General features: G+C 53.2%; 11 protein-coding genes across 11 annotated transcripts; 5 read left to right on the forward strand and 6 right to left on the reverse strand.

The window, feature by feature from the left end:
* Positions 1–1104: 1104 nt before the first annotated feature.
* Positions 1105–3392, forward strand: PHACADRAFT_212308 (uncharacterized protein; the record flags this gene model as incomplete). The annotated part of the gene is made up of 11 exons (XM_007399421.1): positions 1105–1188; positions 1248–1578; positions 1630–1707; positions 1760–1905; positions 1964–1983; positions 2036–2059; positions 2111–2188; positions 2250–2409; positions 2464–2708; positions 2757–2846; positions 2898–3392. The coding sequence occupies 11 exons, from the start codon at positions 1105–1107 to the stop codon at positions 3259–3261; spliced, it is 1620 nt and encodes a 539-aa protein (XP_007399483.1). The 3' UTR covers positions 3262–3392.
* An 804-nt stretch (positions 3393–4196) lies between these two features.
* On the reverse strand, positions 4197–6534 carry PHACADRAFT_261962 (uncharacterized protein). The gene is made up of 3 exons (XM_007399422.1): positions 5916–6534; positions 5581–5867; positions 4197–5528 (listed from the first exon to the last, which is right to left on the reverse strand). The coding sequence occupies exons 1-3, from the start codon at positions 6359–6361 to the stop codon at positions 4336–4338; spliced, it is 1926 nt and encodes a 641-aa protein (XP_007399484.1). The 5' UTR covers positions 6362–6534; the 3' UTR covers positions 4197–4335.
* Positions 6535–6904: 370 nt separating this feature from the next.
* Positions 6905–8886, forward strand: PHACADRAFT_261963 (uncharacterized protein). Its single transcript, XM_007399423.1, has 5 exons — positions 6905–7098; positions 7156–7846; positions 7904–8222; positions 8283–8731; positions 8787–8886. Exons 1-5 carry the CDS (start codon positions 6987–6989, stop codon positions 8836–8838), a joined length of 1623 nt encoding a protein of 540 aa, XP_007399485.1. The 5' UTR covers positions 6905–6986; the 3' UTR covers positions 8839–8886.
* Positions 8887–9075: 189 nt separating this feature from the next.
* Positions 9076–9813, reverse strand: PHACADRAFT_199184 (uncharacterized protein; the record flags this gene model as incomplete). The annotated part of the gene is made up of 3 exons (XM_007399424.1): positions 9076–9113; positions 9169–9465; positions 9537–9813. The coding sequence occupies 3 exons, from the start codon at positions 9811–9813 to the stop codon at positions 9076–9078; spliced, it is 612 nt and encodes a 203-aa protein (XP_007399486.1).
* Positions 9814–10425: 612 nt separating this feature from the next.
* PHACADRAFT_199185 (uncharacterized protein) lies at positions 10426–11093 on the forward strand (the record flags this gene model as incomplete). The annotated part of the gene is made up of 6 exons (XM_007399425.1): positions 10426–10491; positions 10553–10607; positions 10659–10793; positions 10852–10862; positions 10926–10952; positions 11010–11093. 6 exons carry the CDS (start codon positions 10426–10428, stop codon positions 11091–11093), a joined length of 378 nt encoding a protein of 125 aa, XP_007399487.1.
* Positions 11094–11458: 365 nt separating this feature from the next.
* PHACADRAFT_127474 (uncharacterized protein) lies at positions 11459–13552 on the forward strand. The gene is made up of 6 exons (XM_007399426.1): positions 11459–11721; positions 11779–11832; positions 11895–12168; positions 12267–12439; positions 12496–12637; positions 12687–13552. Exons 1-6 carry the CDS (start codon positions 11584–11586, stop codon positions 13145–13147), a joined length of 1242 nt encoding a protein of 413 aa, XP_007399488.1. The 5' UTR covers positions 11459–11583; the 3' UTR covers positions 13148–13552.
* A 33-nt stretch (positions 13553–13585) lies between these two features.
* On the reverse strand, positions 13586–14416 carry PHACADRAFT_261968 (uncharacterized protein; the record flags this gene model as incomplete). The annotated part of the gene is made up of 1 exon (XM_007399427.1): positions 13586–14416. Exon 1 carries the CDS (start codon positions 13930–13932, stop codon positions 13588–13590), a length of 345 nt encoding a protein of 114 aa, XP_007399489.1. The 5' UTR covers positions 13933–14416.
* A 721-nt stretch (positions 14417–15137) lies between these two features.
* Positions 15138–17798, forward strand: PHACADRAFT_212315 (uncharacterized protein). Its single transcript, XM_007399428.1, has 11 exons — positions 15138–15434; positions 15487–15877; positions 15931–16030; positions 16086–16176; positions 16229–16264; positions 16303–16421; positions 16470–16500; positions 16551–16592; positions 16641–16860; positions 16916–17074; positions 17124–17798. Exons 1-11 carry the CDS (start codon positions 15151–15153, stop codon positions 17190–17192), a joined length of 1542 nt encoding a protein of 513 aa, XP_007399490.1. The 5' UTR covers positions 15138–15150; the 3' UTR covers positions 17193–17798.
* PHACADRAFT_150298 (uncharacterized protein) lies at positions 17779–19987 on the reverse strand (the record flags this gene model as incomplete). The annotated part of the gene is made up of 12 exons (XM_007399429.1): positions 17779–17839; positions 17886–18158; positions 18204–18285; positions 18341–18363; positions 18411–18577; positions 18636–18649; positions 18709–18835; positions 18896–19020; positions 19134–19264; positions 19323–19541; positions 19644–19752; positions 19807–19987. The coding sequence occupies 12 exons, from the start codon at positions 19985–19987 to the stop codon at positions 17779–17781; spliced, it is 1512 nt and encodes a 503-aa protein (XP_007399491.1).
* Positions 19988–20994: 1007 nt separating this feature from the next.
* PHACADRAFT_261973 (uncharacterized protein) lies at positions 20995–23388 on the reverse strand. Its single transcript, XM_007399430.1, has 14 exons — positions 23149–23388; positions 22987–23095; positions 22908–22931; positions 22668–22856; positions 22477–22607; positions 22403–22420; positions 22234–22349; positions 22053–22179; positions 21982–21995; positions 21757–21923; positions 21679–21701; positions 21530–21611; positions 21195–21470; positions 20995–21138 (listed from the first exon to the last, which is right to left on the reverse strand). Exons 1-14 carry the CDS (start codon positions 23339–23341, stop codon positions 21078–21080), a joined length of 1530 nt encoding a protein of 509 aa, XP_007399492.1. The 5' UTR covers positions 23342–23388; the 3' UTR covers positions 20995–21077.
* A 2353-nt stretch (positions 23389–25741) lies between these two features.
* Positions 25742–26594, reverse strand: PHACADRAFT_102181 (uncharacterized protein; the record flags this gene model as incomplete). The annotated part of the gene is made up of 4 exons (XM_007399431.1): positions 25742–26138; positions 26200–26281; positions 26351–26373; positions 26428–26594. Coding segments are annotated over 4 exons (669 nt in total), but the record flags the coding sequence as incomplete, so codon positions are not given.
* Positions 26595–27431: the final 837 nt, after the last annotated feature.

Below are 27431 nucleotides of genomic sequence, written 5' to 3' on the forward strand. Positions count from 1 at the left end.
CGAAGCAGGTGGAGGCTTGAAGCACCAAATGAAAAGTCCTCGCTGAAGTGGCCTATCGGTTTATTCAGCGTCGTCCAAACCCGTTGAACATGGCTACATTGATTGGCATTATGAGGTCACGATAGATACGAACGAACGAATGATTGACTACGTCACATTACATAACTTAGGTAAGCGCTAGCGCTGGAGCACTTATATTATACCTCGGGCGACAGTTGCTGCCCGACCCGATTGAACCACAACTTTCTTTCTGAGACAAGTCTGTCGTGTTGACGATAAGTATTGCGAGACGGCGTATGTAGCTTCCGAATTGAATTGGTACCTTGTCGCTCTGGGGAGACTATCCGATAGCCCACGCGCAGTGCGCATTGGACAGGGTCCTCCAACGCCCTAGTGGCCAATGCCAAACGCCTAAGAAGATCCACGGCTGATAATTCCATGCGGTGAAGATGCGCATGTTTCTGCAAGTACGTAAATTTCTGGCGCTCTTCCGCGATTCTCTGGCGCATCTTGGGCGATCCGGCCGCTCCAATATCAATGTTGCTAGCTGTCCGTGGTGCGTCGGCCGACACCTCTTACACATCCCACCGAGTCCGCGGGGTCGTGACACACAGGGGAATTTGCCGCGTCCTCTGACGGCTGTTTCAGGTGCGAAATCGGCCAACATTTAGGCAACCAAGAACCAGTTTTTTTAATACAGCTCTCGCTTGGAAAAAGAAAAAGGATAGCACTGGATTTTGCCTAATCCTTCTCGGCACGAAGCTGTTCAAAAAGTGAGTGGTCTTTGTCCAGCCAGTTTTGTCCGGGTTTTGCGAAGAAAAAACCGTGCTTACCACCCAACGCGCGTCACTTCTATCTCCCCCACACAGCCGGTGATACATGATGCATGATGCGGCGGCACCAAGGCGGCACGCTCGAATTTGTTTCAGCGCGCCCAACCGCGCGATACTATTCTCACACGAAGTCTATGCATCGCAATGACTGATCCCGGGCGAAAGCGTCTAGCTGGTAACCATAAAGGGAGTCATGGCGCAGGGCACGCTTCGCTCGTGTATACACCGCGTCTTTTCAGCTATGGGCATACTTGGAGCACGAGTCCCAGACATGTTACTCCGTATGAACAGTCTCTTGATGTCCGTTCACCTCCCTCTTCGTGATGCCATCGCCATCGTGGTCTTTTCCGCCTTAGTGAGTCCCTCTTGCGGTGGTTGAGCTAGCCCTATCGACGCTGACTCTATGGTAATCAGGGAGCGCACGCTATCTTCAAGCGATGGGAGCCCTTGTGCATTCCCATTGTTTCGTCTCTGTTGTTCTTCGCTCCTGCAGCTGTGTCGACACTCCTCGTCTCTCACTTTGGTGTTCCGAGAGGACTTGTCCTAGGCTTCTCGATATATTTCACCACGCTACTTTCATCCATCGTCATCTACCGTATTTCTCCCTTCCACCCGCTTGCGCGGTACCCAGGACCGCTGCTGGCCAAAGTTACCAAGTTCTACCACGTCGCGAAGGTCTATTCAGGGAAGCAACAGCGTTACGCAAAGCAGATGCATGAGACATACGGGGATATTGTAAGAACCGGTAAGATTCATCAAGTACTTACTGAAATGTAAAGAGCTAAAACATGACCAGGTCCCAATGAGGTGATCATACGTGATGCATCGTGTATCACGCCCCTTCTAGGATCACAAGGCTTTCCCAAAGGACCCAGTGAGCTCTGGATAAATTCTTGCAGGGGGCCAAATGGGCTGACATCTCTCAGTGTACGAGGGAAGGCACCTGTGGCCAAAGGTCCCTTCTTTGATTGGCTTGCGAGACCCGAAGGAACACCAGCGCCGCCGTCGCCCGTGGAATCGTGCCTTCAACACTGCTTCTTTGAAAGACTTCAATCCTATCATCCAACATCGTGTACATGAACTGGGTGAAGCGCTTGATGCTAGGCAGGGGGAGGCACTCGATCTCGCAGCATGGGTTGGATATTTTCACGTGAGTTCAGCAAAATTTTTACAAGTTCGCATATGCTGAAATATACTTGTAGGTACGACTTCATGGGAGATTTGGTGTATGTGCGATTGTGTGTCACGAATTTTCGCCAGCTGACACTGTCTGCTAGATACGGTGGATGGACTGAAATGCTGCGCGAGGGTGGAGACCATAATGGTCTCTGGAAGGTTCTTAAATCAGGCATAAAGTATGTCCTCTCGGAGCACCATACCCTGAAACCGTCTGATAAGCTGCATGCCCCTCTCTAGAGCTTCCTTCGTGTATGAGCACATGCCGTGGTTGTCTTACTACGGGAAGATGCTTCCTGGAGGCGTTGACGCCATCAAGAAGATGCATGCAATGGCATTCAGCCAGACAGAGAAACGATACGCCTCAGGTTCCACATCAAGGGACTTGTTCTATTTCTTGGTTTGGATTGGTTTCTTACGCTCTATCAGTACAACCCTAACATCGTAATCACAGGGTAACGAAGATGGTGCGGAGAAGGTCGATCCTCCTAGGTCCTTGGTCATTTCGGACGGTCTTCTTGCCTTGATTGCCGGCGCGGATACCACTAGCACTGTTCTTGCCAGCACATTCTACTGCATCCTGCGCAACCCAGAGGCGTACAAGCGCTTGCAAGCCGAGGTCGACAAATTTTACCCGCCGGGGGAAGATTCGCTCGACCCCAGGCACCTGCCTGAGATGCAATACCTGGAGGCCATCCTGTGAGTGCGGCTCGGCCACCTCTCTGACTACGCTGACCGTGAGATTAGCATGGAGACTCTGCGGCTATTCCCTGCAGTACCGAGCGGTAGCCAGCGTGCACCAGAGATTGGCACGGGCGGGAAGGCCATAGGTCCATAGTGCGTCTCCAGCCTTCTTATCAGGACCCTTGCTGACATGATGGCCCGCAGTTACATCCCCGAAGGGACGCAGACGCGCGTGAGCTTCTTGGGCGTCCACCGCGACCCGCGCAACTTCACGCACCCGGACATGTTCTGGCCCGACCGCTGGCTCATCGCCGAGGGTCTGCAGACGCATAAAGAGGAGATCGTGCACAACCCGAACGCGTGGGTGCCTTTCTCGTTCGGCCCGTCGAACTGCGTCGGCAAGAACCTCGCGATGCAGGAGATGCGCATTCTCGTTTGCCATCTCGTGCAGCGGTTTAACTTCCGCTTCGAGGACGGCTATGATCCCGCGCAGTTTGAGCGCGACATCGAAGATAGGTTCGTTGTCGTTATCAGGCGGTTGCCTGTAGTCGTCGAGCGGAGGGATTAGTGTCTCTACTATCTGCCTTCTGCTGCTTGGCTGGACGTCTGGTTTTGAACGGACGTGTGACCTGTTGTATGTTTAGTGTTTTCACATACTACCCATGTTGTTAAGATTGCTATGAATGCCAGTGGCTTCGCATAGGTATCTTTCGGCGTTCACCTCAAAGCGCTTGGAGGTTTCCGGGGTCTCCAAGCTGACTGATGCGGATGCACGACTGCAGTGTTCCTTGCAATATGCTGACAGACGCGATTTCGACATGAGAATACCTCACGTTTGCCTACAAGAAGGCACACTGAGGTCATATTTATCTGGACATGTATCCGTCGTCACTGGTACGTCGCATTTGAGGTGATACCGTCCTCCGAGCGCTCTGGGACCTCGCCACGATGCGCATTACGATCCTATACCTATATGCCATTTTCACCACACGCGTTGTGGCGAACTCATTGATCGCCCGCTCGAGTGCTCACTGACACGTTTCCTAGTCCGGCCCAGTTCCTGATTCGACATCGCTACACAGTTACACACCATCTTCGCGGTTGGGTGACAACTTGAAGGCCCGTCGGTTTGAGACGGCGAGCGTGTATTAGTGCAGTGTCGAACGCCCCTTTGGACGAACTTGCTCGACTTTGAGAACATGTCTAGGGAATACTGCTCAGTTCGAGTTACGTGCCGTGCATGACGTAGCAACCCGCGAAGATACTCTAGGCACGTATCACAGCCTCGGGCCACCGTGGGCACAGCAAAGAACATCTCACCGACGCAGGTCCAGCGAAGACTCAGCGAAGGCATGTATGTTCCTTGCAAACACAGCACCGCGGTCCATGCCGAGACGTGCGACGAAAATATCTTTCATTTGTCGATGTATGTCGTGTGCTGTGTAAAATATTGGTCCAGCCAGGACCAGTCTACATCCGTGGCGAGAAAGCTTGTCAGAAAGAAGCACCAAGACCACGTCAAACCAATTACAACTTCAAGTACAGTAAGTAAGCTAATATACAATTCCCTGAATTGGTCCTTGGATTTTGAAAACCGTGCACGTCGACAAGAAGAAAACGAAGAGAAAGACAAATTCCGTGCTTAGTACTGGAAGGACTCCCTGACAATAGACGTAACGCCATGCTTGCCAAGCATATCCGACATCCCCAGCTCGAAAGGCCCCGGCCCACACATGTACGTCTTACGGGAAGTCAGGTCCTCCATGCTTGCGAAGAAGCTCTCGGGGATCCTGCCCGGGTGAACATCGCACGTAATCTCGAGCCCGTCCTTGGGCGCCGGCTGCGGGAAGTCAGGCGCGGGCCTGCTCGAAGAGTAGACGTGTATAGCGAGGCGGAGGTTCTCCGTCCCAGTGCCGAGCGACTCTGCGATGAGCGGGAGGAGCACCTCAGGCTCGCGGGTCGCGACCACGAGGACGACATCCCAGTGCGCGTCAGACGCCGCCGCGTGCGCGATAGCGTTGAGCATGCTCAGGAACGGTGTGAGCCCGATGCCTCCCGCGAGCCAGAGCATCTTCTCATTCGAGTCCTCAGGGAGCGGCGCGCCTGGCGTGGGCGGGAGCCCGAGGTAGAAGTCGCCTGAGATGCCGACGAGCTTGACCGTAAGTCCGATCTGGCGCGCATCGTCGAGTATCTCGGGGCGCAGCTCCTGCAGCTTGCGTACAGTGGCGAACAGGGCGCCGGTGATGGTTCCGTTCGGAATCTCGCGCATCGTGAGGTCAAACGTCTTCGTGCCTTCCGGCGCGAGGTGTGCGCTGGAGATGGTCCACGTTCGGACACGGTCGTCGTTGACAGCGGACGGCTTGAGGTCGGCCATGTGCTGGTACCCAGCTTTACCGACCAAGTCAGAGAAGTCGAGGACTGCGGTCTGGCCAGGTCGAATGTTGAGGGGCTTGCTTGTTTCCCAGGTGAACGTGGCAAGGTCTGCGCTGTGAACGCGCACGCGGGTGAGGGTGACCGAAACCTCCTCTTCGAAAAACTTGGATCCATTTGCCATCTCCTCCGCGAGTAGACGCACCGGAGGGCTATAAGGGCTGCGCTCGGGCTCCGTGCCAGGTCGCTGGCGAACGGGGAGAGCATCGCGAACGAAACGATATCCGGTGACTTCAAGAAGGGTTATCACCCCCTGACGTGGCATGATGGCCTGCGCCTCCTGCCCTACAGCTGTATGCGCCTTTCCAGTGATATAGAGTGTGTCCCCGGTCGCGAAGTCTACGATGGTGACGCTGGCAACAGGTGTGACCTCGATATTGCCCAGCGAACTCAGCACACGGTTGCCTGAAAAGAGTATAAGCGCTTCACACCGTAACGTTCATACCAAATCACACACCCGAGTAATCCGGAATAACAACCGTCCTCCCGTCTGATCTCATACGGACCCAGCCTGGTCTTCCGCCTCGTTGATTCGCACCCACATGCGAGGGGAACATTTTTGCTTCCTCAGGCGATGCCTCGTATGAAGAGCCAATGAAAATGGTGTCGCACTCGCGAACGAACTCGACTAGTTCATCCGGTAAACGCCCATCTTCCGGCAAGTTGTCGCACTTGTGGACGATGACAGGTAATGTGTCGGGGTAAGGATCGAGTGTGCGGATGTTGATGTATTTTGGACAATTTCTGAGCGGAGATCAGCGTTCGATCTGATATGATACAACGGCGGCGTACCCTATGGCTTCATTGACTATGAGCTTCAGTTGGAATACATTGTTGTCCTTTTGCATTGCGTAAACATGTCCTGCGAACTTGTTCCTTCGACGAGTGGAAAACTCGATGCCGATGCCCGCTGCGAGCAGTTTTTCGCCATTGAACAGCGTGTGGTTGTCCCAGAAGGGGTCTCCCTCCCAGACCTTGATCTCCATGTCCATGTGATTGGGCGAGGAGCTGTTGACGAAGCCTGGCTCGCCGGCTTTGCCGGCCCAGATGGACGTCCATGGACGGCCTCGGTCGTCGAGCGTGGTGACAGGAATGAAGGGTAGCCGTGTGCTGTGGAACTCACGATGTTGATCAGGCATGAAGTCCCGAATCCAAGTGTAGTTGTTGGACATGCTGGCTCCAAAGCCGAGCCGCTCTTGGATGATGCGCTCGCCTCTATGCCAGCCGAGGATGGGCATGATGAGTGTGGAAGCTTTGCAGGTAGGGATGGTGTTGCGAGGATGCAGCGAGCGGAAGCGGAGGTGTTATAAGTTCATCGGTGCTCGGAAGGACAACCCGGGGCCAGATCGCACAATAGCACGGAGGAGATGTCGATAGTGCGGCAACATCGTCTGACACACAATCGATGCAGCCAGCAACAAAAGAAGCGGGGGTATTCCTGGTGCCCTTTCGGGGCTTAGTGGGTGCACCCGGGGCCATGACCAAACGCGCGCGGGCTGAGCTGTCGATGAAGAGGCGCTTCTAGTGTAAGCACGCCACGCCGATTGGCAAGACCATGGGAAAAACAAGGACAGGCGGTGCTGCATGTGGTTGATATCGAGGATGCGATACACATCGCCGAGATGGCTGCTGTGCTGCTGGGATCCAGGGTCGCAGACAGGGGCGGCCGCGTGACGAGAGAACGTGACAGCCCCTCGTGAATGTGACAGTGACGTGACTCGTAACACACGCGTAGCTCCCAGAACGCGAACAGGCTCTTGCACCCGTGATCCTCCTCTCCCAGGCTCGCCCTTCGCAACACATTTCCCCAGGGAAATGTCAGAGCCAGGAGGGAGCAGTCTTGGAAGCCATGCCTTTCAGAGCATGACAGACGTCCAGCTGAGGCAGGCCATAACCCAGCTGTCCACCGCTGCAGGTCTTCGTCCTCAGCCGCCGCAAAACCCTGCCACAGCCGTCCCAGCGCAGGTCCATCCAGGTGTGTCCCTATGCACAGTCACGGAGACTGCCATTCTCAAACTGCACACCGCGCTAGCGTACATGAACAACATCAGGCATTGGTCAAACTCTGTAACGCCCCCTCCCGCAAATGGCAGAACAAACCCCAGCAGAAAGACTCGGGCCGCGAAAGGGAGCTCTTTGGCAGCAACGCCCCAACCTTCAACCAGCGCATATCCACCCACCATCCAGACGAACATCCCCCGTGTAGCGACGCCAAACGCCATGGGCATGCCCGCGGCTCTTGCTCAGGACCCTAGGGCCTACCCTCCACGATCTGCACTGCCCACCAATCCTCAGGCCCTGCGAACATCGTACGCTTCCCGCCTGCGAACAGGCGCCACCCTCCTTATGCAGCCCGTCCTCTCTGCACCAACCGCTGTAGCTGTGGCCACCCGGAGCACGCGCCGCGGAGGCTTCATTAACTACGCCGAGCCCGGCTCTGGCGACGAGTTTCCCGATGCAGGCGCCATCGACTCGGACGACTCGGACTTCATCGCGGGCGGCGGCGTGAAGACTATGGTGCGCACTACTGCCAGGCTACCGAGCAAGGCTCCCGTCGGGGCGGGCGTGTTCAGCGCGGGAGGGGTCACACACATCGTACAGGCCGCGCCGCAAACTCCAATGCCGGCACAGAGGACCTCGTTAGATCAGAGCTATCTCGGCAGGATTCCTCCGGAGAGGTTTATCGCGGCCAAATCCGCGCAATCGACGTCACTTCCTTACTTGTAAGTTGAGTTTCGGCGTTATGCAGAACTGCTCGGTTGACCGTGGTTTCTCCATAGCACGCCCGACTCCCTGGAAGTGCAAGCACGAAAGCCAGTTGCGCTGATCCCTATCCGCGTGGAATTTGAAACAGACGCACATCGAATTCGCGACTGCTTCGTCTGGAACTTGCACGAAGATCTGATACCCCCAGAAGTTTTTGCACGCACGTTCGTTCAGGACCTCGATCTGCCAGAGCACCCCTGGGTCGAGTTGGTAGCGAACCAAATCCGCGCGCAGCTGGAGGAGCACGAAGGCGTTGGTTCTATGGATTTCGACGTGGCTAACCCCTTTGGCCCCGGGGAGGACGAAGTACCAGAGTGTCGGGTCATCCTCAGCGTGAGTTTGCCTGCCGCCCACGCAAGAAAAACGATGCATATATTAACCTCCGCACCTCAGATTGACGTGCAAATAGCAACATACCACCTGCTGGACCACATCGAATGGGACCTGCTCTCGCCGCTCACGCCCGAACAGTTCGCCAGCCAGCTCTGCGCCGACCTTGGGCTCGCAGGCGAGGCGGTCCCGCTCGTCGCGCATGCGATCCACGAGGAGCTTATCAAGCACAAGCGCGACGCGATTGAGTGGGGCATCGTCGGCGTCGACCCGCACCCTAGCGCGCACGATGACCCCGACCGGCCGCGGGACCGCAGTGGGCTCAGCCTGCTCAAGGACAAGACGGGTCTCGGGCTTGGCTGGGGCCGCACGCCCAAGGACGGGCGCGGGCCCAAGTCTCTCAGGAGCGTGTGGCGGGACTGGGCGGAGACGGAGGAGTTCAAGACCCGGTTTGAGGTGCTCACGCCAGAAGAGGTGGAGAGGCGGGAGGTTGAGAAGGAGCGGGCAAGTCGGTGCGTTTGCGAATCCCAGCGGGATGACGCTGATTTGCTGATCACCTCTTTGCAGTCGTTTGCGGAGAGAGACATCAAAATTCCAGGGAAGCAGAAGACGACGATAGTCTCGGCACGCTCGTTTCTTGTTATTGTATATCTTACGTTTATAGTTCTAATACACCTTACGCAGTTTATTGTGATCATCACTTTACTTCAGGCGAGTCGCGGACAAGCAAGGCTGATAGTGGTCATGACTAGCATGGCATATTACGTCGAGCATATGAAGTATACATCGAATGACAGTAAGAATCAGCAGAATCAGCAACATGCTCCAGATCTGCTCTGAAGAAGATGCGTGTCCGTCAGCGGTGACGGCGGTGGTCATGACGAAACGCGTTATCTACGACGTCACGTTAGTTTCCACCACATGGCCACGCGAGTCACCATCGACGCACCGATTACAAGCCTAAGAGGCCTCTCCTCGCATACACCCTCACCCGAGGTGAGCAGCTCGAACAGGTCGATGTGCTCGTCGATGTCCTTGCCGGAGACACCCTCCCAGTGCACGCGCGGCCGCAGGTGCGAGGCGAGGAAGCCCTTGTCGAAGATGAAGTTCGTGACGTGTGCCATTTTGGGGCGTACGCCGCACTGGACGGAGTGGAGCGTCTCGAGCTTGATGCGCTGCGTCACGGTGGGCGTGCCGACCGCGACGGTGTACTGGTAGCTCATCCATAGCGCGGACGGGACGTCGGCTAGAGAGGGGCCACGCGGAAAAGAACGTAAGTCACTGTGACGTGGCATGCGACGAGGCGCGAATGCGTACCGATGACGAGCCGCATTGCAGTCTGCTGGCACCTGCCGACGCCCTGCCGGAGCAGCTCGTCGACGCAGATGCTGTTCTTCACCTTCTCGCCGTCGCCCTTCTCCCACCACGAGAGCGGGCGGAGCTTGTGGTCGAGGAAGCCGTGCTGGAAGACGTACTCGAGCACGTCCTCGAGGTCATGCAGCCGCTGCGCCTTTGTGTCGAGCTCGACGAGCTGCGACGTTGGCTGCTGGTGCCCGCGCGACGCCTGGTGGTAGCTGAGCCAGAGTTCCGTCATGGTGGATTTTGAGCAGACGCTTTGGTGGAAGAGGAAAAGTACAATGAGGAAGAGAGACGTGAGGCTGGACTGCTGGCTCGCTGAAGGACACGTTGGATTTTCAGAAGGTATTTATACGGCGTGTGGCGGGGCTCGACAAGCTCCGAAGCTAGCTTGTGGCACCGCTACGCCGCCCTGGGAATTTTCGCTTAGGCGGGAAACGTGAAACAGCTTCGCCGCCTGCTGTGCGTTCTCGCTAGGCGGGGCATTGACTGGACCGGCGGATTTATACTTCGCGAGTCGTCGCCGAAACTCGGAAGGAGAATCTGCAAGTCCAGCTGTTTCTCAGTGAGTTATGCGACACGAAACGGCTCCTACTAACGCAGAATCAAAATGCGAGCTCTGCCTAGATTTTTGCACTCACGCCACGAAATATTTGCTGTCCTGGGTTCTACAGCAGATGCCAAACTGAGCGAGGGGCCGACCTCCGGAGCGCAGCCAGTAAGCCATGACGTCACTCAGCCAGCCCCACCATCCCAAGCGCTCGTCCGGACGCGGTCTCTATAAAGTGGCACCTCTCTTCCTCGCACACCTCAACCAATCACCAGTAACCACCTCCTGCACGTATACAACATGTCTACCTCAGAACGCCCCTCAGCCCAGAGCCCCGCTGCTTCAGACGCGTCAGTCACCGGCGTGGTCAGTACATGTTCGTGTTTTAACTCGTAAGCTCGTCGCTGATGTTCTCCACCCATCGCAGGCGCCACCATCGCAGACGGTATCTCCCACACATGTGCATGAAGCGAGCCAGCAAGGTCCGTGCTGCCTTATGATGTCTCCCAAACCTCCTCTCACTCCCGAGCCAGGTGCAACGGCACCCGGCTCTGGCTCGACAGTTCAGGATTTACCAACACATTCAGACATGGACATCGATGCACAGCCAAAGACTTCTATGGCCGTAGATGGGGGTCACCAGCCAAACTTCAAGGAGAAGGTGGTCGGTATGTCTATGTTGTCCTGCAACTGGAAAGGGTTATCGTCTGACTTCGTGTTTCTTAGGATATGCGAAGGTGTGACAAGCTTTTGATTGTATAAAATTCCAGTAGCTCACCACCGCTATCCCAAATGTGCAGCAAGTGAGAGGAACGACGTTAGGAAAGGTGCGTATCCATCTGCTCGATTCCCTCAGCTCGCTCATTAACTTGAACGTGTCGTAGACCGAGCAGAAGGAGCAGGGCCAGCGCATTGTTCATGGCGATGAGCACTTTGAGCCCAAGAAATTCGGGTCCAAGGCTCCCTAGATGGTTTTCTTATGTGTGCGACTCGTTTTGGATCAGTACCGTCTCCTTGGCGAGTGTCAAGCTGCAAGTGTTATGTATAATTTACGTAATACCCTTTTCCGTTGTCTGTAAATGTGATGTACGAAGCGTCTACAGGTTGTACTATATAATGAATAGTTTATTCGTGAATTGCGAAAGCGGACGTGAATTATGCAGCATCTTCTGCTGGCAGTTCTCACTTTCAGAGCTGCATTTGGTGCCTCCGAGCTTCGTGGCGTTTTAGTCAATGCCAAGCCAAGTGATTGGCAGTGTCCGATCATCTGAAGCGCCCTCCAACACCGGAGAAATCTTTCGGAGGCAGAGCGCTTAGCGTGTTTCCAAAATGCCCTTGCCCCGCCTGTTCTTGACTGCAGTCCGCTTCACGCCTCTACAGTAAGTACATACATTACCCGGGACTATATCTCAGTATATCACAGACCCGGCAATAATTCTCAGCAAGCAAGATTAGAAGATGACTATCCTACGAGCCCCTAATCGCCAAACAACCGACGGCAAGGAGCCAGCCGTCTTGCTGGAGAAAAGGAAATTCACGGTGGATGCGAATGTCCCCATTAATCCTGTTCTAGTGACTTCAGAGCATGCGCACCGCGTATGTTGCCTGACTAATAATTGTCCGCCTTCTCATTTGTAATAATACACGCCGCAGGCTACCGGGCTAGTCGCTATCGATGACGAAGGTGTCAAAACAGCAGCACGCCACGTAAGTCTCTCCCCCTATTGCTGCACGCGGCTACTGGGCATTGATCCAACACCACTCTGCAGATAGGCAAAAGACTCGAGGTCGAGTCATACACACCACGCACATGGAGAAGCCATGCTCTCCACGTATGCCCTCCGGAACCGTATGATCCGTCTCATCCAGAGACGCGACGGTCGTTCGACTGGATCTTTCTCATCTCCTCGCTCAACTTTAGCTTCTGGTCAGAGTACGAGGGCACCCCGTACCGCTATGGTGTTGAGTGGAGGGAAGGCTGGGGTTCCGAGAAGGCAGTCGTGCACACAGGCTACTGGTCCCTCGTTGCTGCCATTGACAGAGGTGTGTATTCTTATCCATCAAATAATTCCGTCGATATATGCGTTCATTTGAGGTGTCCTGTCACAAAACTTGCTGCCTCTGCTAACGTTGCATGCTAGCGCTTGAGGAAGGGATCCCCATCACGGACCCCGCGTTCTATGCGTCCGAAGTTAGTTGCCCAGACTCAACGGTCTCACACGTCTTTCGCGCCGCGCCGCAGTCCGGGGAGGTCATCCCATTACTCACTGAGCGCATCGCCATTCTGCGGCAGAATGGGGAGATACTGTGCAAGGTGTGTCAAACTTAGCTCCGAAGGGTCCAAGAATCCGAGCTGAGTCACCGGGGCAGCATTTTGGCGGATCATTCCAAGGGCTCTACGAGGCGTTCATGGAGAGGACGAACGGGCGAGGAACCGCGCTCCAGCTCGTAAGGATGGTTGCAGACACGTTTCCGTCCTTCCAAGACGAGACCGTGTACAATGGTCAGCGAGGTCCGTCATCGCCCCCTCCTGTCTACGCCGAGGCTGACCGTTTGTCCAGTCTATTTCTGGAAGCGTGCTCAGATTCTGGTCGCCGAGACGTGGGCGGCCTTCTACCCGCCGACGCCCGCAGAGCCACACCCCCTCTTCCCAGGCCCCGCTGGCCCTGCCATGCATCAACTCACGATGTTCGCAGACTACCGCGTCCCACAGATCCTGCACCACCTGAAGATCCTCGTCTACCCGCCTGAGCTGACCGAGCTGCTGCGTTCACACGCAGACCTGCCTTCGGGATCCCGAGAAGAAGTGAGCATCCGCGCCGCGAGCATCCTCTCCGTCGAGCGTGTGCGCCAGGAGATGCTCAACGTCCAAAAGGATGGTGGCGAAGAGATCAGTAGCGTCCTCATCGACTTCTACTTGTGGGACCTCGCAAAAAAGATCGAGGGCGGGACAGACTGCATCAAGGGCATGCAGACGAACGAGATCCTACCCGCGCATCGTACACGGAGTATTTGGTATTAGAGGCAGGGATCTATTATATACAAGCAGGATACGTTAATGTGCTTTTGAAGTGGCCGCCACACCCACTGAAAACGTATGGCTTAACCCTTGAGATTCTTGAAATTGCGCTTCTCAGGCTCGACATACTCCAGGCCAAGCTCATGCACAATTTCATCTTCCGTTGCTGAAGGCAGAAGCTCCCAATGACCCTTCTCAGCGGTCTCGGCAGATTCGTCCTCTGTGCTCTCAGCACTCTCCGCGCTAGCGTCCGATAATGGGTGGAAGCGCCAAAGACCGAACTGGTTGAGAAGCAGGCCTTGTTGTTGCGCAGCTGTCGATAGGTATCTAACGTATGTGATATCGCCCGTTGAAAAGAGGAGAGCCGCGCCTTGGGACTTAGCTGAGACAGGCCTGAAACGTTATGAGTTACATGCGACGCCAGTGCAGTAAATGTTCACAACTCACTGGATGCGGAGCCACCTGAATACGCCATGGCGGTTCGCGATAGCCTGCAGCCTCGTTGCGCGTGTTCCCCAACTGCCGTGAGCATCCTTTGTAGGCACAAGAGAAGCACCATTCCAATCTAATGCTCCCGATTTGAACTGGTCAGCGAGAAGTCCACGCATCCCTAAAGGCCCAACGACCTGGTCCTCGAGCAATTTGGTGTCAGCCATTCTGTAGGCCTTCCAGGATATGCCTGCTATTTGTGCCACTGCCCCACTCGGAAGCCGGCGTTTTATGGGCAGTTCTGGGATGGGAACGCGAACTTGTGAGGGATGAACAAGCAAAATTGACGCCTCGCGCATTTTTTGGGCACCACGACGGCTACAACGAGGTGTCCATGAAGCGGCATGGGAATCAAGGATCTCTACACTCACTAGTCACCAACCGGTACTACCTCCCATGGTGCTAACATAGAATCCCGAAGGAAGTCCTGCGAGAGTTATCATCGACACAAGTGGGAGTCCATATAAGGAGCACTTACGACAATAGTCTCGACTTGAGCCCGCGTTACGGGCTGACTCAAATGGTCCATCCAAATCAGACCCTTTTTCTGCTGATTCCCGAGCATGTTGAAGTATGTGGGATTGTTACGTAGCTGCTCGAGAGTGGTGCAGCCTTGCTTGACCAATGCTGCAATCTTGGCAGAGCTACATAGGTTGTCAGCGCATGCACAAGGCGACGGTGTCAGGACGTGGATGTACACAGATGTCCATGGCAACGGCGTGCGCTCAAGCCAAGGTCAAAACTGCAGGCTTTTCGAATCGACCTAGCGCTGCGTGAACCTTCGCAGCAGCCACCGGGAGACAAGAAGGAATGTACCAGCTTACCCTAAACCAGGAATGGCCGAGAAGCGATCCTCATATTTCTTGTAAACATGAAGTTGGTCTTGCTTTTCTCGAACATGTTTCCGCAACATCTCTTCCGGCAGGGATGCACCCTGGTACGGGTATTAAACCAGGGGTCAAATGTATAGCCCGGCAGCATATACGCACTTGGTTTCCCCCAGCAGACAAGAGCGAAATTATCAAGCTCTTTCCTTGCCTAAAAAGCCTGTAGAGCTATTCTCCCGTGAGCTACACGAATGCAAATTCGGACGATATTGCTTACGTTCGTAACATCCTTAGGTGCCCGGACAGGGTCAGGATGTCGTGATATACAGCCTATGGCATTGGAGAACGAACGAAGCTTCGCTTGATCTTTGCTTTCGCTGTGCCACTCTTCTTCTCTAACTACGCGCCGCGTTGACGTTTATGTTTTGAAGTTAAGATGCAAGCAGCTTACGATGTTTCAATGTCTCTACTAGGTGTTCGTTGGCCGGGTTTACGACCGGGGTTTTCGGCCAAAATCGCTGTTTCGCAGAGGGGTTGTCATCGAGAGCGACATCGGAACGTTGACCATAGGAACGGCGGAATACCAAAGGACAGACGGCACGCGCGAAAGGGCGAGCGAGCATGTGGTCGGGAGCAAGTTGAATATTCTCGCGTAGACGCCAGCTGGCTCGCGTTTTGTTCAGGACTATCATGTCGTTTATACTGCTTCCACTCCTACGTCCGCTATGTACACTCTTCGTCTTTGCAATATTCTCCAATGGTCACAGTCAACTCAATGCTGATGTCTTCATGAGGCTTTCGACTGAAGCGATACTCTCCGGCCAGCAGCTTCCCTTGCAACAGACAGCAACTTTCAAACCCTTCGATGACCTGGAGGCCCTTACGGTCTCGAAGTACACCTCTCTGATGCACCCACAGTTTCCCAATTACAACGTTCGTGTCAAAAAGTCGTTGTTTTGCGACGGCTCTGTGAGGTCTGTCCTGGTGCTTTGGCGCTTGAAAAATGACTCATGGGCTGGGGTGCAGGGCATACACTGGCTACATTGACGTTGAAGCCCACCATCTATTCTTCTATTTCTTTGAAAGCAGGCGCGATTCTGCGCGTGACGACGTCGTGTTCTGGACAAATGGTGGTCCTGGTGGCTCATCTTCCGTTGGCCTCTTCATGGAGCTGGGGCCATGCCAAGTACAAAGTCCCGACAACACAACATTCAATCCGTATTCTTGGAACGAATATTCTAATATCTTCTTCATTGACCAACCTGTCGGTACCGGCTACTCTTATGCGGACCACGGGGAATACGTGAGCACTGCGGAAGAGGCTGCTAAAGATATTGCAGCCTTCGTCGCCATATTTTTTGAACATTTCCACCAGTTCAAGGGCCGCCGCATCCATCTCGCTGGTGAATCGTATGCCGTGGGTTCCTTCGGTGTGATCTGACTAGTACGCGCGATAAACGATTTCTGCAGGGGCGTATGATCCCTGTGTTTGCCTCAAAAATCTACGATCAAAACGCCTTACTTGAAGCGGCTGGTTTGACCCCGATAAACCTCGCATCCATAATGCTCGGTATGTGTGTAAGCGTGAATCATTGTTTATCCTGCCTTACGCCACATGCTTGAAGGTAACGGCTGCACAGAAGACGCGACGATGCTCCCGTCCTACTACGACATGATGTGCATGAATACCACTGTTCCACCGGTACTAGACATTGAGTACGTGGATCTCCTTGTTTGGCAAACGCTTCATGCTGAAAGCACTTTTCAGCACTTGTGTCAACGTCAAACGCGGTGTGCGTGCTGCGTTCGGCTGCAGCCGCCTCACTCGCTCACCCTTTGTAGCTTTCTCGTTGTTCCAAATGGCATAAGCAAGAATGTTTGGACAGAATGGATAAAACTCAATTGTCGTGCTGCGATGGCGTACTGCTCAGAAGTCATTGCCATACCCTACGACGCGTCAGGTGAGAACACCATTTGTCGTACACTGTATCAGCGCTGAAGCACCGCAGGCTTTAGCCCCCACGATCTCACTAAGAAATGGTGAGCCCTTTACACTTTCAGCTGCCCGTGACACGCTGACCAGAAATTAGTATTGGCCAGGGAACAGGCGGCATATGCTACGAAATTGTCGAGTATGTCTGAGCTCTGCTATGGAAATGCTTGTTTACTCACTTGTCCAGGCACATTGACAAGTACCTGAGTAAGCCCGACGTTCGAGAACAGCTCGGCGTCGATCCCATCGTACCTGCCAATTTCACTTCTACGAACCCTTGGGTTAAGGCGCGCTTTGACGCCAACCTCGATCATCTGTTCCCTACGCAGTACTACATTGCCGCCCTCCTCGAGCGAGGTGTGCGCGTGCTAGTCTATGTAGGAGCGAACGACTGGATATGCAATTGGGTGCGCGCTTTCTCCATTTTATCTATAGCTGAGCATCGCTCATGAGGTTATGCAGGTGGGCAACGAGCATATGACACTGAACCTGGAGTGGACAGGTCAAGAACAGTTTATAAGGGAGCCTTTGAAGGAGTGGTTCGTGGATAGCCATGTCGCAGGCCTTACTCGCACTGCCAAAGGTTTTACTTTCACGACCGTCTATGGTGGCGGACACATGGTTAGTTGTCCAGATTCTTAGGGTTCATAACGACTGATCCTGGCCTCAGGCACCCTACGACAAGCCTAAGGAGACCCTCGAGATGCTAAGAAAGTGGATATCCAAAGAGGCGTTCTGAGTTCACCGTCCTCCGCGCAGGAGCAGACATGCTCAAACTGAACCACACCATGTGAACTTGCTGGATTGATGCGCCAGCGCATGCCCGAACGCTCGAAGGGCTATTTAAAACAATGTAAGGTAATAGAGGGTGCAGGGGTTGTGCGAGCATTCGGAAAGAAGGTACGAGGCACTAGGGGGCCGGCGAAGCGTTTGCGAACAACAAGAGACGGGATGCGAAGGCGCGAATGCGAAGTTTCTAGAGCAACACAGAGTGAGTAAAACAATACACAAGCCGCGGGCAGCGGGCAAGTCTGTGACAGGGACGCAGGTCTAGTTTAGGTTTAGAGTGAGGAGTCTTCTTCTATTCTGTTGCTGTTCTGTGAGTACAAGGAGTTTGTATACTACAGCACCTGAGAAAATAAGAGAAATAGGGAGAGAAATGAATATTATAGCAATGCGGCCAGGAAGTACAGGCGAGAGACCGGAGTGCATCGGACGCAGGCTAGGACTGTTTAAGCATGAATACACGCGTGCTTCGTGGCGGTGCACATCAGGATAATGTCCCGAACAGGCTGCTTCTCGTGAGCTGTAGAGTTCGTCTGGGCCTACATATCGAGCAGGGCGCAGCCCCTCCTCTTGAACGCTACTTTGAAAGGAAGCGGGTGACTGAGGGCATCTTAGTGAGGTACGTAAGGAAGTTATTAATGCCTACCTGATAAGTCCTGACGTATATTCCGCAGTGGGTTCTATCACGTTTCCTGACTCGTCGACAGGTCTCTCAATGTTGAAGGACGTGAGAACGCTTGCAATGGACAACCAAATAGTGTCCAGGACGAAGTAGCGTCCAGGGCACAACCTGCGTCCAAAACCGAAAACTTCCATGGCGTCGGGGACATCTTCGCACAGCTGGCCGTTGCTGTCGAGAAATCGTGCTGGCTTGAAGCTCTCTGCATCGGGATAACGTTCCTCGTCGTGAAGAATAGCCCTGAAGCAGCGTCAGACTTGACAATCGCGGTTTGTCAAGACTCACCATATGTTTCCGATGATGACAGACCCAGCAGGGATATAATAACCTGCATACTCATCGGCTCTGGTTGATTTGTGTGGAACCCCTCCATGACGACAAGTTCGAATCACGCAGACCAATATATAGCAGGATTCACTTACCTAGTGGCCCAGGAGGCCTCCATCTGTAGTGTACTCAGCAGCCATGTCATCGGGGTAAGGCCGAGCTCACCTGAGCACTTCTTTCATTATAGCGGTAACATATGGGAGAGAGTCTCTATCATCAAACTCTGGCAAACGATCATTGCCTAGGACATGGTCCAGTTCTTCTTGAGCCAGCCGCTGCGCTTCTGGGAAGAGCATCATGGCTAGAATGAATGATTCCAAGGCTGCGCTTGTCTATTTTCTCAGGTTAAGTTGGTGCATCTCGAGAAAAATTATGCTGTCTGTTACTTACAGTGTCCACTGCGGCTATGACATTCGCGTGATCAGAACTGAGTGCCTTTTAAAAGCTTAGATGCCAATCTTACCGCCGTACCCAGTCCCCACGGTGTTGATAACGACCTCCTCGAGTATAGGATCGATAGGTGCCGTTCTATCTTTACACAGCTCCGCAAGTATCTCAGTCGTTACGCAAGGTGGCGCAGTGCCGGCCTCCTGGATATGGGGTAGATGTCTGGCTGTGCAGGTTGTTGTAAGAACGAAAAGGATACTCACGAAAGCAGCTTTAACCTCTCTATAGGGGCGCAAGTACATTTCTTCTACCATGGGGCTCCAAGCCGCAGCGTCACGCTTGAATTTGGCACTCGGAAACCATGCAGGCAAGAACCTCACTAAGGCACCTGTGAACGGGGCAATACTGGCACGAGAAGATCCACAGCTCACAGATAGGGAAAGAATCAACTGCGCGGAAATGAGCAATTGCGGGCAAATACAGAGTGAGAGGTCGTCTTACCAAGGTACACCCCGGGATTTGCGACGGCTGAAAAGATTCTGAGGGCATCCTCTATGAGCCCTAGAATGGGATCGCCTTCCGGCTTAACGTCTATACCATACATAGTCCCCAGGACGTTGCACGCAGTCAAGCTGCAAAGGCGAGGAATTCAAAAATCAGGCCTTGCACGCACGGAATATGAATACTCACAAGCTGATATGTTCCTTGAATCGCTCTGGCGTCTCGCACAGCGAACGAAGCATCTGACGCACCGCTCGTGTTGATCGCGGTCGATAGGCAGGTACGGCACGTTCGCGGAAGTGCTGGTGGAACATCTTGCGATGTTCTCTCCAATAATTGCCATATTTCATCATGCCCCAGTTCCGTCCCCAACCCGTTCTGGACAAGTCCGTTTGAGCCTCCATGATCCTGTACTGCAAAGAAAATTTAACATACAGCTGTATCATGATTGCTTCGGGTCTTGCCACAGATAACATGAGCGCAAACCAGGCCGGTCGCCACAGTGCTTACTTGTCGGAGTAGACATTCGACCGTCGCTCGAACAAATCCACGGTCGCTTTGCAGGAATTAAGCACCACATAGTGGGTCCCCAATATTTCGAAATACAGCACATCCGAACCTTAATGAGAGAACATGTCAGGGGGACGATCGTAGGACGCCGTTAAAGACGCACCATACGCACGACTCCATCGTTGGAGGACTAGATGAGCGTTCTCTTTTGGAACATCGAGGATGCTTCCAACGAGGGGAAGTCGTCTGGGTCCTGGGGGTAGTGGATAGGACCTTTGTCGCTGTCTGGACGACACGAATAACAAGACAAGACCAGCCACAAAAAAAGCAAGTGGGAGGGACATGTCTCCTGCCTTCTCCTGCACCATACTAGCAAGGAGCGATTCCAGAAGTGCGGGCACTTTGAAAATGCATGAAGGCTGTTTTAAGCTCTCTGGGGAAAAGGTCAGCAAATTTTACGGGCGCCGGTCCTGGTATTCTGCCAAGGGTCCAGTGGCAGCTGTCACGGGGAGCATCTAACCCCGATCATACGATTCAGCGAGCTCTAGTACCTTACGGTCTGTCCAAAGAGGTCGTATGTAAACTGATTGAATGAAAGTGAACGAAGAGCTGAGCACTCTAACGTATGATATTGAGGCATAGGCTGCAGCCATGCAGCTGCAAAATTCGTCGGGCAGGCCGATGTACTATCCTCAAGCGTCGGAGGCAATCACATTATACGCCATCGTGAGTGCGAGAGTACTTCTCATCTGAGACGATATAGTGCCTACTTGATAGATCCGGATTAGTTTAGATCCAACGCCAAGATTGAAGCTAGCAGCATCGTACCAGCAGGTTCAATTTCAATGATAACCTACTCCTGGGGCTTTGGGGCCCCGCTCCAGCATGTCCAGCGGCGAGCGCGCCATCCGGGCCAGATTCAGTCGTCAGCCAGCACATTGCTAATCCGGAGCAAGCAGCTAGAAGATCGGATCTCGTCGCCGGTCGGTGGGTCAGAAACAAGAAAGCCCTGGTACAGAGATTGCTTGTAGATCGCGGATGATGGCGGTTTACGTCACCACCCAGAAAAGGGGGCCAAGTGCAGCGACCTTGAAGCTTGAAGCTTGAAGACTCAAGGTCAGATGTCAGCCTTGAGTCACTGGATAGGACTTTTGAACCTTCGCAGCCTAGTTATCGTTATGATAGCATAATGTACTACCAAATTCTCAATCCTATCATACGGGGCTGCCAACGCCGCCTCGCACTTGTTAAACTTCGAAAGTAATGGGGAACTTGAAGCCGCGAACTCTCTCAGCAGTCTCAGCATATCCGAAGAGCTACTGTACGTATGCAGTGCAGAGACTATCTCATGCCTTAATGCAGTCCCGGCCTATTCTCCTCACTTCATCTGAAACTGCATACGGGAGCTATGCAGTTTGAGACCGCACGTGGGCGCTACAGGGCAAACGCGATGGTCGACCGCGGTTTGAAGACAGCCTTGAAAGGAGCAGGGTGACTGACAAGGCTTCAATCACTACTAACTCGCACACAAAGAGCAGGTACCACACGTACCTGACAAGTCCGGAAATGAATTCTCCAGAAGGCTCCACAACGTTCCCCATCTCATCGAAGGGCTTTTCAATCGTGAAGGCCGCGAGGACATTAGCAGCCGTCAACCAAATGACGTCCAATGCGAAATAACGTCCCGGACACATTCTTCTGCCAAAACCGAAAGCGCTGGATATAGTGTTCGCTAGGTGCTCGAGCAGACGTCCGTTTGAGTCGAGGAAGCGATTGGGGTCGAAGGCATCCGGATTGGGAAACTGCTTATCGTCGTGGAGAATGGCTCTGCAGAGCCCAGCAGGTCATGAAAGGTGTAAAATCACCATACGCGGGAGATGACGCACCGTGCATTTCCGAATATAACAGTCCCAGCAGGGATATGATACCCTTCGTACTCGTCATCTGCACTCGATTTATGTGCGTTACCTAGTAGCCAGTCACGGTATCACTTCAGCCATTGCTAGCATTCACACGCGACTCTAAGTTTGTGTACCTATGGGAAGTACTGGCCTCCATCTAGTGCTTATAGAGTTGGTTCTTGACCGCCTCTTGTCAATTATATGTCACGCACCGTAATGTCTCCCTAACAAGAGCAGTGATATATGGCAGCGACTCTTCATCTTCTATCACCGGCAGACGATCTGTGCCTATAACTTGGTCAAGTTCCGTCTGAGCTGCAAGCTGCACTTCTGGGTACAGCAGCATGGCCAAAATGAAGACCAACAACACCGATCTGCTCTAAGAGTAATGGTCCAGTGAGCGATTCAACGGAGATGGCTCGGAGCTGCCTGCTCACCGTATCAGACGCCGCTGTAACAGCCGACAATCAGCATAGACTTAAGGTCACCAAGTACTGTTTACTCGAACCTGCATTTACGGTACCAGTAGTGTTGATAATGACTTGCTCCAGAATTTCACTCTGGAAATTTGCTCCATCCTTATAGAGCTCTGCCAGCATTTTCGTCCCAAGACACGGTCTTGGCACTCCCTTCTCCTGGTAATGAAGTAAAGCCCCACCATTTACTGGAGAATATTTGATAGCACATACATAGGCGGTCTTTAAATCACTGTATGGTTGCATGTACATCTTGTCGACCACAGGCTTCCAAGCCTCAGCGTCACGCTTGAATTTGGCGCCCGGGAACCACGAGGGTATGAACCTCACTACGTAGTTTTAGATGAATATGACGCACCGAGAGGGGAAGTCTGGAACTTACGAAGAGGAAACGAGTCCACTAGGTGCATATCTCAGCAAAAAAAATGCTACGCATGAGGCTTATCGGCACGATACCAAGATACACTCCAGGATTGCCAAAGTTCCGCAAGATGTCGAGAGCTTCTTCCACAATTGCGAGAGTTGGGTCACCTTCCGAATTGATATCCACGCCATACACGATTCCGATGATATTATACGCAGTCATGCTAGTTCAGGGGAGCGGGGAAATTGAATATACGGGAGTTGGACATTGGCTGGCCACTCACAAGTGAATATGTTCGATAAAACATTCTGGCTCGGCGTAGAGTAAGCGAAGCAGCTGGTGCACCGCATTTTCTGTCCTTTGGTGATATGCGGACACGACGTTTGAGCGGAAGTGTTGGTGGAATATCTTGCGATGTGCCCGCCAAAAGTCACCATATTTCATCAGGCCCCAATTCCTATCCCAGCCGGTCCTGTTACGTCATCAAAAGCTGCAGACTTTGACCCAGGATGGTCGTACTTACAAGTGAAGCATTGCTGCTTCTGGTCTACGTTGGTAGAATATCGGTATGTGTTCGGAAACTTAGGGAGGTAGGTGCTTACTTATCTGAGTACAGGTTTGACCTCTTCTCGAAGAGCTCGGTCGTAGCCTTCGCGGAGTTGAGTATCATGTAATGAGTCCCTAAAATCTGGAAATGCACAACATCCGAATCTGCTAGGAGACCAATAAGAGATACGCAACAGGAGATCTTGCAGGATACGTGCCATAAATTCGACCCCATTCTTGAAACGTGCGCCATTCGTGCTCCTTGGGTGCATCAAAGATATTCCCTAAGATAGGAAGACCTTTGGGACCGGGTGGAAGTCGTCGACGATCGGGTCTATTGAGGACAGCAACGAGCAGGCAGACTACACCGACTGCTAGAGGAATCAGTGGAAGAGACGTCTCTGAGGTCATCTCGTCTGTGTGAGGGGGCTGCAAGGTGGGGCTCAACCAGATGCTACGGCTTATGTAGGATGTGTAAGATTTATCCTGTTCGTGGCTGCATCTGCCGGTGGTCACAGAGCAACGAAAGGCGGCTCGAAAGAACAATAATAGTGGTGCGCGTTCAAAATTTGCTTCTCTTCTTTTGGGAGAACCATGGTCACCATTGTACGGCTCGTAGAGATCTGCCTGTCGGACTGCGTTATGGTCATTCGGTCGATCGGATCACAAGATACGTACGAGACGTCCTGAACTATAGCGACACCCTCGATGCACTCCTGACGACAGATACCTCCAATGAAATGTGTCTGAATTGGGGGCAGAGAGCGGCGGAGACCTGAAAACCGTTGCACGTATCACAAACCGAGCCGCATGGGAAGATATCGTCACACAGCAGACACGCTATAGAGCCCTACTTGTAAACGCGCAAATCGGTATATCATCTGCGAAACGTCGGATCTGTATTGCTCTCGGCATCCTGAATCTCGAAGCAGCTGCCCATCGCAAATCCAAACTTCATACAAACGGCCAGGTCACGGCTGAATGGCGCAAAGGATATTACTATTGAGAGGTTGTAGTAGTAGGCTGTGTCTTACATACACATATGTTCTCTTAATCCACAACAGAGTCGGTAGTTGTGACCGGTAGATGACCTCTTTACGATGTTCTTCTCAGATCGGAGGACCGTAGCGCGCGTGCGGCCTCACAAGTTGACCAAATAGTTACTGCCTCAAGGGGCCCGAGCGAGGACGTAGGAGTTCACTGAGATCGAAAGAGTACGAGGTTAGGTGCCGGTTGCGGAACTGGTCGGGACTCGGAGACCTCCGGCATCCAGAGCCCTTGTGGCACGGAGACGACTCTAGGGCGGGGTGAATTCGTGTCACCAAGATTTGAAGGGGTCCTGGGTAGCGGATCGCACTCGTGAATTTGAGACTTCCGGGTGCAACCAGACCGATAACCTCGAAGTGCGCGCCGACGGGGAGGGGTGGCCGAAGTGAGTAGAGCAAGTGGCATGTGAAGGAGCACCCTGAAAACTAGTTGTCCGCTTTGCTTGGGGTCAGGCTCGAAGGCGACGTGACGTTGCCATTCGGCACCGAGAGCAGAAAGCTCTACCAGCGAGCAGCAAAGTTGGACATACATGTAGTGCGCGCGTTGCGGCAGGATTCGAGCAGGCCGTGAGTTGGTTGCGGTGAAGTTGATACTGGTGTCTCGAGACCACAGCCGCAGCGAAATGCTAGTCGACGCGCCTGACAATGCGACAGGTGGGGAGGGCAGACTGGCGACCAGAGGTTTTCAACACTGGCATAGGGGTTAGCGGGCTGCAGAATCGAGCGGGTGAGGGCGCAGCGGTCACTCAGAGCAGGCTGGGTGCACGCTTCGTGTTCGCTCATCAGAGCTGCGTCCAATGCGTCCGATGGTGCAGCGTCACCACTGGCCGAGTGCGCGTGCACCCTGTGAACGGGTTTACGCCCTGGGCTTGAAGTGCAGATGAACGGGGAAGGGCATAAGAGATTGAAATGTGTGCATCGGACTCACCGGGCTCACCTGTCTTGCGCCGTAGAAGACCCGCACCTCAAAAATGTCCAACCTTGCGCCCCACCCACGAATGGCGGCGGCGATGATGACGACGATGGTGTTAGCTTGACCGGCAAGCGAGCAGGAGCGTGCGCGCAGGGAAAGCATCTGTGCCTGTGTGCGAGCAACGCATCGAGAGAGGTCCCGCACACAGGTGGCGATGGGGGAGACGGCTGGCGGGGCGAGCACTGATGATGGCCAGAGGATCTCGGGCAGCGAGCGGGGTGAGCGTGTGCACACAGACGCCCGGTTCGGCTCGGCGTTGGCGCCTTGCGGGACTAGCCCTGGTGGACCGACATCGGACAGCCAACGATTAATATGTCGCGGAATGATTCACCTACGACGATACCCTCATTCCAACTACTCTCGTTTACTAGTACTGTCTCTTGCCAATAGCCAGCGAGCACCTCAGCAAGCTACGCCATGAGAATTCATGCACGCGACTCGAGGCCAAAGAAGCCGACATACTCTGCATAGGGAAGACAGCATGTCAAGCTGCCTAGATATCGATTAAGTGCGCGAGTATTTGAAGAGGGAAATCGTGACTAATTCCGTATATACACTCCGTTTTCCTGAGGCTTAGGTCAAGCTGGGACAACAAACGTCGCGCATGAATCTAGCATCAGGGACAAAAATAAAATAAACTTCGCAGCACGAGACATTGCGCGTTACTCGCGGACGCGGGGATCAAGCGCAAGGGTCAATTTGAAGATATAGAGTGAAGATATGGACCGTCAGCCCCTGCAGTCGAAGTTTTAGACCTGAGCAAACTAAATCTTGTGATAATGGTATGGTGCGCTATTTCTCCATCGCATTATGCAGGGATGTCACGGTTTCCTCGCAGCTTGAAGGCGGCTCTGAAAGGGGCAGGAAAACTACAGGATTATCAGTATGTATGCATAAGCAGAAACACCGAGTATACCTGAACAAACCCGTCGTATACACCCCAGAAGGTTCGATGACGTTCCCCAGCTCATCGACAGGCTTCTGGATGGAGAAGACCGCTAGGATATTCGCCATTGCTAACCACATAAAGTCCAAAGCGAAATACCGTCCAGGGCACATTCTTCGTCCATAGCCGAATGCCTCCATAGGATCGAAGGCGTCTTTTTGCAATCTGCCTTCTCTATCGACAAACCGGTAAGGATTAAAGGTATCTGGGTCTGGATATCGTTCCGCGTCATGCAAGATAGCCCTAATAGTGCACATCAATATTAACATTAAAATTTTCATAGCAATGTTTTGCCACTACTCACCATGTATTACCGATGATAACCGATCCAGCAGGAATATAAAACCCTTTATACTCGTCGTCTGCCAGAGATTGGTGAGCAACCCCTGCGCGCAAGTCGTGTGCAAGCTTGGCCATTCGGTAGGACACGCACATGTCCAGCGCTAGATACATACCTAACGGCAATACAGGCCTCCACCTGACATAGATACAGTGAATGTCTTGTTCTCGAGGGCCGCAATTGAGAACGCACCGGAGACATTCTTTCATGATTGCAGTGATGAATGGGAGGGCGTCTTGATCCTCCATCTCTGGCAATCGATCCTGACCAACGATGCCATCTAGTTCTTCCTGAGCTCTTTTCTGTAATTCAGGGTGCATTGACATGGCTAGGACGAACGTGAGTAGAGTCGAGGTGGTCTATTAAATGTCAGCGGAATCTCTCTTAAATATATCACCACTAATTACACACAGTGTCAGATGCCCCTACGAGAAGAGCAATGGGTAGCAGTCCATGAGATTGCGCCACTACACACTCACCAGCATAAGCTGTTCCCGTCGTTGTTATGATGGGCATGGTGGCGTGGGATATCATTTCCTTTTTCGTCTCTGACTCTAGTTTAGTAGTACTGCCTTTGTCGACTCATAGAGCGCAGCTTCACTGACTCACCCGCAGTCCCTTTGACTAGTGGACTAGTCCTTAGGTTAGGCTGAGCAGTAGTATAAATACCCTGCGCATGTACAGTAGCACCCCAGCTTTCAGCTCTTTCGTATATTCACGTTTCTTTATTCTGCTCTAACCTCATCTGCGGATAAGGCAATCAGACAAGCTTCAGGCTTGCTAAGAAACCTCTGTCATAACATTAGCTGAAAGCTTCTCAACAAGGCGGACCTAAGACAGGTCTACGCCACGAAGAATAGTCAAGACGACTACTCCACAAGCAACTGGGGTGAACGACTGCGCCACAGCAGCACACAGACATAACCTTAGGCCTGACAATAGGCACAACTACCACCGATACGACGAAGGACATTGGAGATGTTGTTTTCAACAACTCTGCCCCAACCGATACTACGCATACCAAGGAACAGTACAAGTACCACAAGGACTCGTCCTCTGCGAACCAGCACAAGAAGAATTCATCTGAGAAAGGGACAGGCTTAACGAAGAAGCCAGGCTTAGAGAAGAACAAGCCCAACAAGTAACTCAACTATCCGCCAGCGTACCACCATCCAGACACAGACACCACACCCATA

Source organism: Phanerochaete carnosa, assembly GCF_000300595.1.
Source record: "Phanerochaete carnosa HHB-10118-sp unplaced genomic scaffold PHACAscaffold_9, whole genome shotgun sequence".
Classification (NCBI taxonomy): Eukaryota; Fungi; Basidiomycota; class Agaricomycetes; order Polyporales; family Phanerochaetaceae; genus Phanerochaete; species Phanerochaete carnosa.

Coding starts and splice junctions, on each gene's coding strand:
- PHACADRAFT_261962 (XM_007399422.1), bottom strand. CDS start 6,361: ATGCCCATCCTCGGCTGGCATAGAGGCGAGCGCATCATCCAAGAGCGG. Junction 5,868..5,915: donor ATAGTCAATGAAGCCATAGG/GTACGCCGCCGT, acceptor ATCTCCGCTCAG/AAATTGTCCAAAATACATCA. Junction 5,529..5,580: donor TGTTATTCCGGATTACTCGG/GTGTGTGATTTG, acceptor TACTCTTTTCAG/GCAACCGTGTGCTGAGTTCG.
- PHACADRAFT_261963 (XM_007399423.1), top strand. CDS start 6,987: ATGACAGACGTCCAGCTGAGGCAGGCCATAACCCAGCTGTCCACCGCT. Junction 7,099..7,155: donor CCCAGCGCAGGTCCATCCAG/GTGTGTCCCTAT, acceptor ACACCGCGCTAG/CGTACATGAACAACATCAGG. Junction 8,732..8,786: donor GAGAAGGAGCGGGCAAGTCG/GTGCGTTTGCGA, acceptor ACCTCTTTGCAG/TCGTTTGCGGAGAGAGACAT.
- PHACADRAFT_127474 (XM_007399426.1), top strand. CDS start 11,584: ATGACTATCCTACGAGCCCCTAATCGCCAAACAACCGACGGCAAGGAG. Junction 11,722..11,778: donor CTTCAGAGCATGCGCACCGC/GTATGTTGCCTG, acceptor TACACGCCGCAG/GCTACCGGGCTAGTCGCTAT. Junction 11,833..11,894: donor TCAAAACAGCAGCACGCCAC/GTAAGTCTCTCC, acceptor ACCACTCTGCAG/ATAGGCAAAAGACTCGAGGT.
- PHACADRAFT_212315 (XM_007399428.1), top strand. CDS start 15,151: ATGTCGTTTATACTGCTTCCACTCCTACGTCCGCTATGTACACTCTTC. Junction 16,031..16,085: donor CCTCGCATCCATAATGCTCG/GTATGTGTGTAA, acceptor ACATGCTTGAAG/GTAACGGCTGCACAGAAGAC. Junction 16,593..16,640: donor ATATGCTACGAAATTGTCGA/GTATGTCTGAGC, acceptor TCACTTGTCCAG/GCACATTGACAAGTACCTGA.
- PHACADRAFT_261973 (XM_007399430.1), bottom strand. CDS start 23,341: ATGACCTCAGAGACGTCTCTTCCACTGATTCCTCTAGCAGTCGGTGTA. Junction 22,857..22,907: donor GAAGCAGCAATGCTTCACTT/GTAAGTACGACC, acceptor ATGACGTAACAG/GACCGGCTGGGATAGGAATT. Junction 21,471..21,529: donor GTTATATTCGGAAATGCACG/GTGCGTCATCTC, acceptor TGGGCTCTGCAG/AGCCATTCTCCACGACGATA.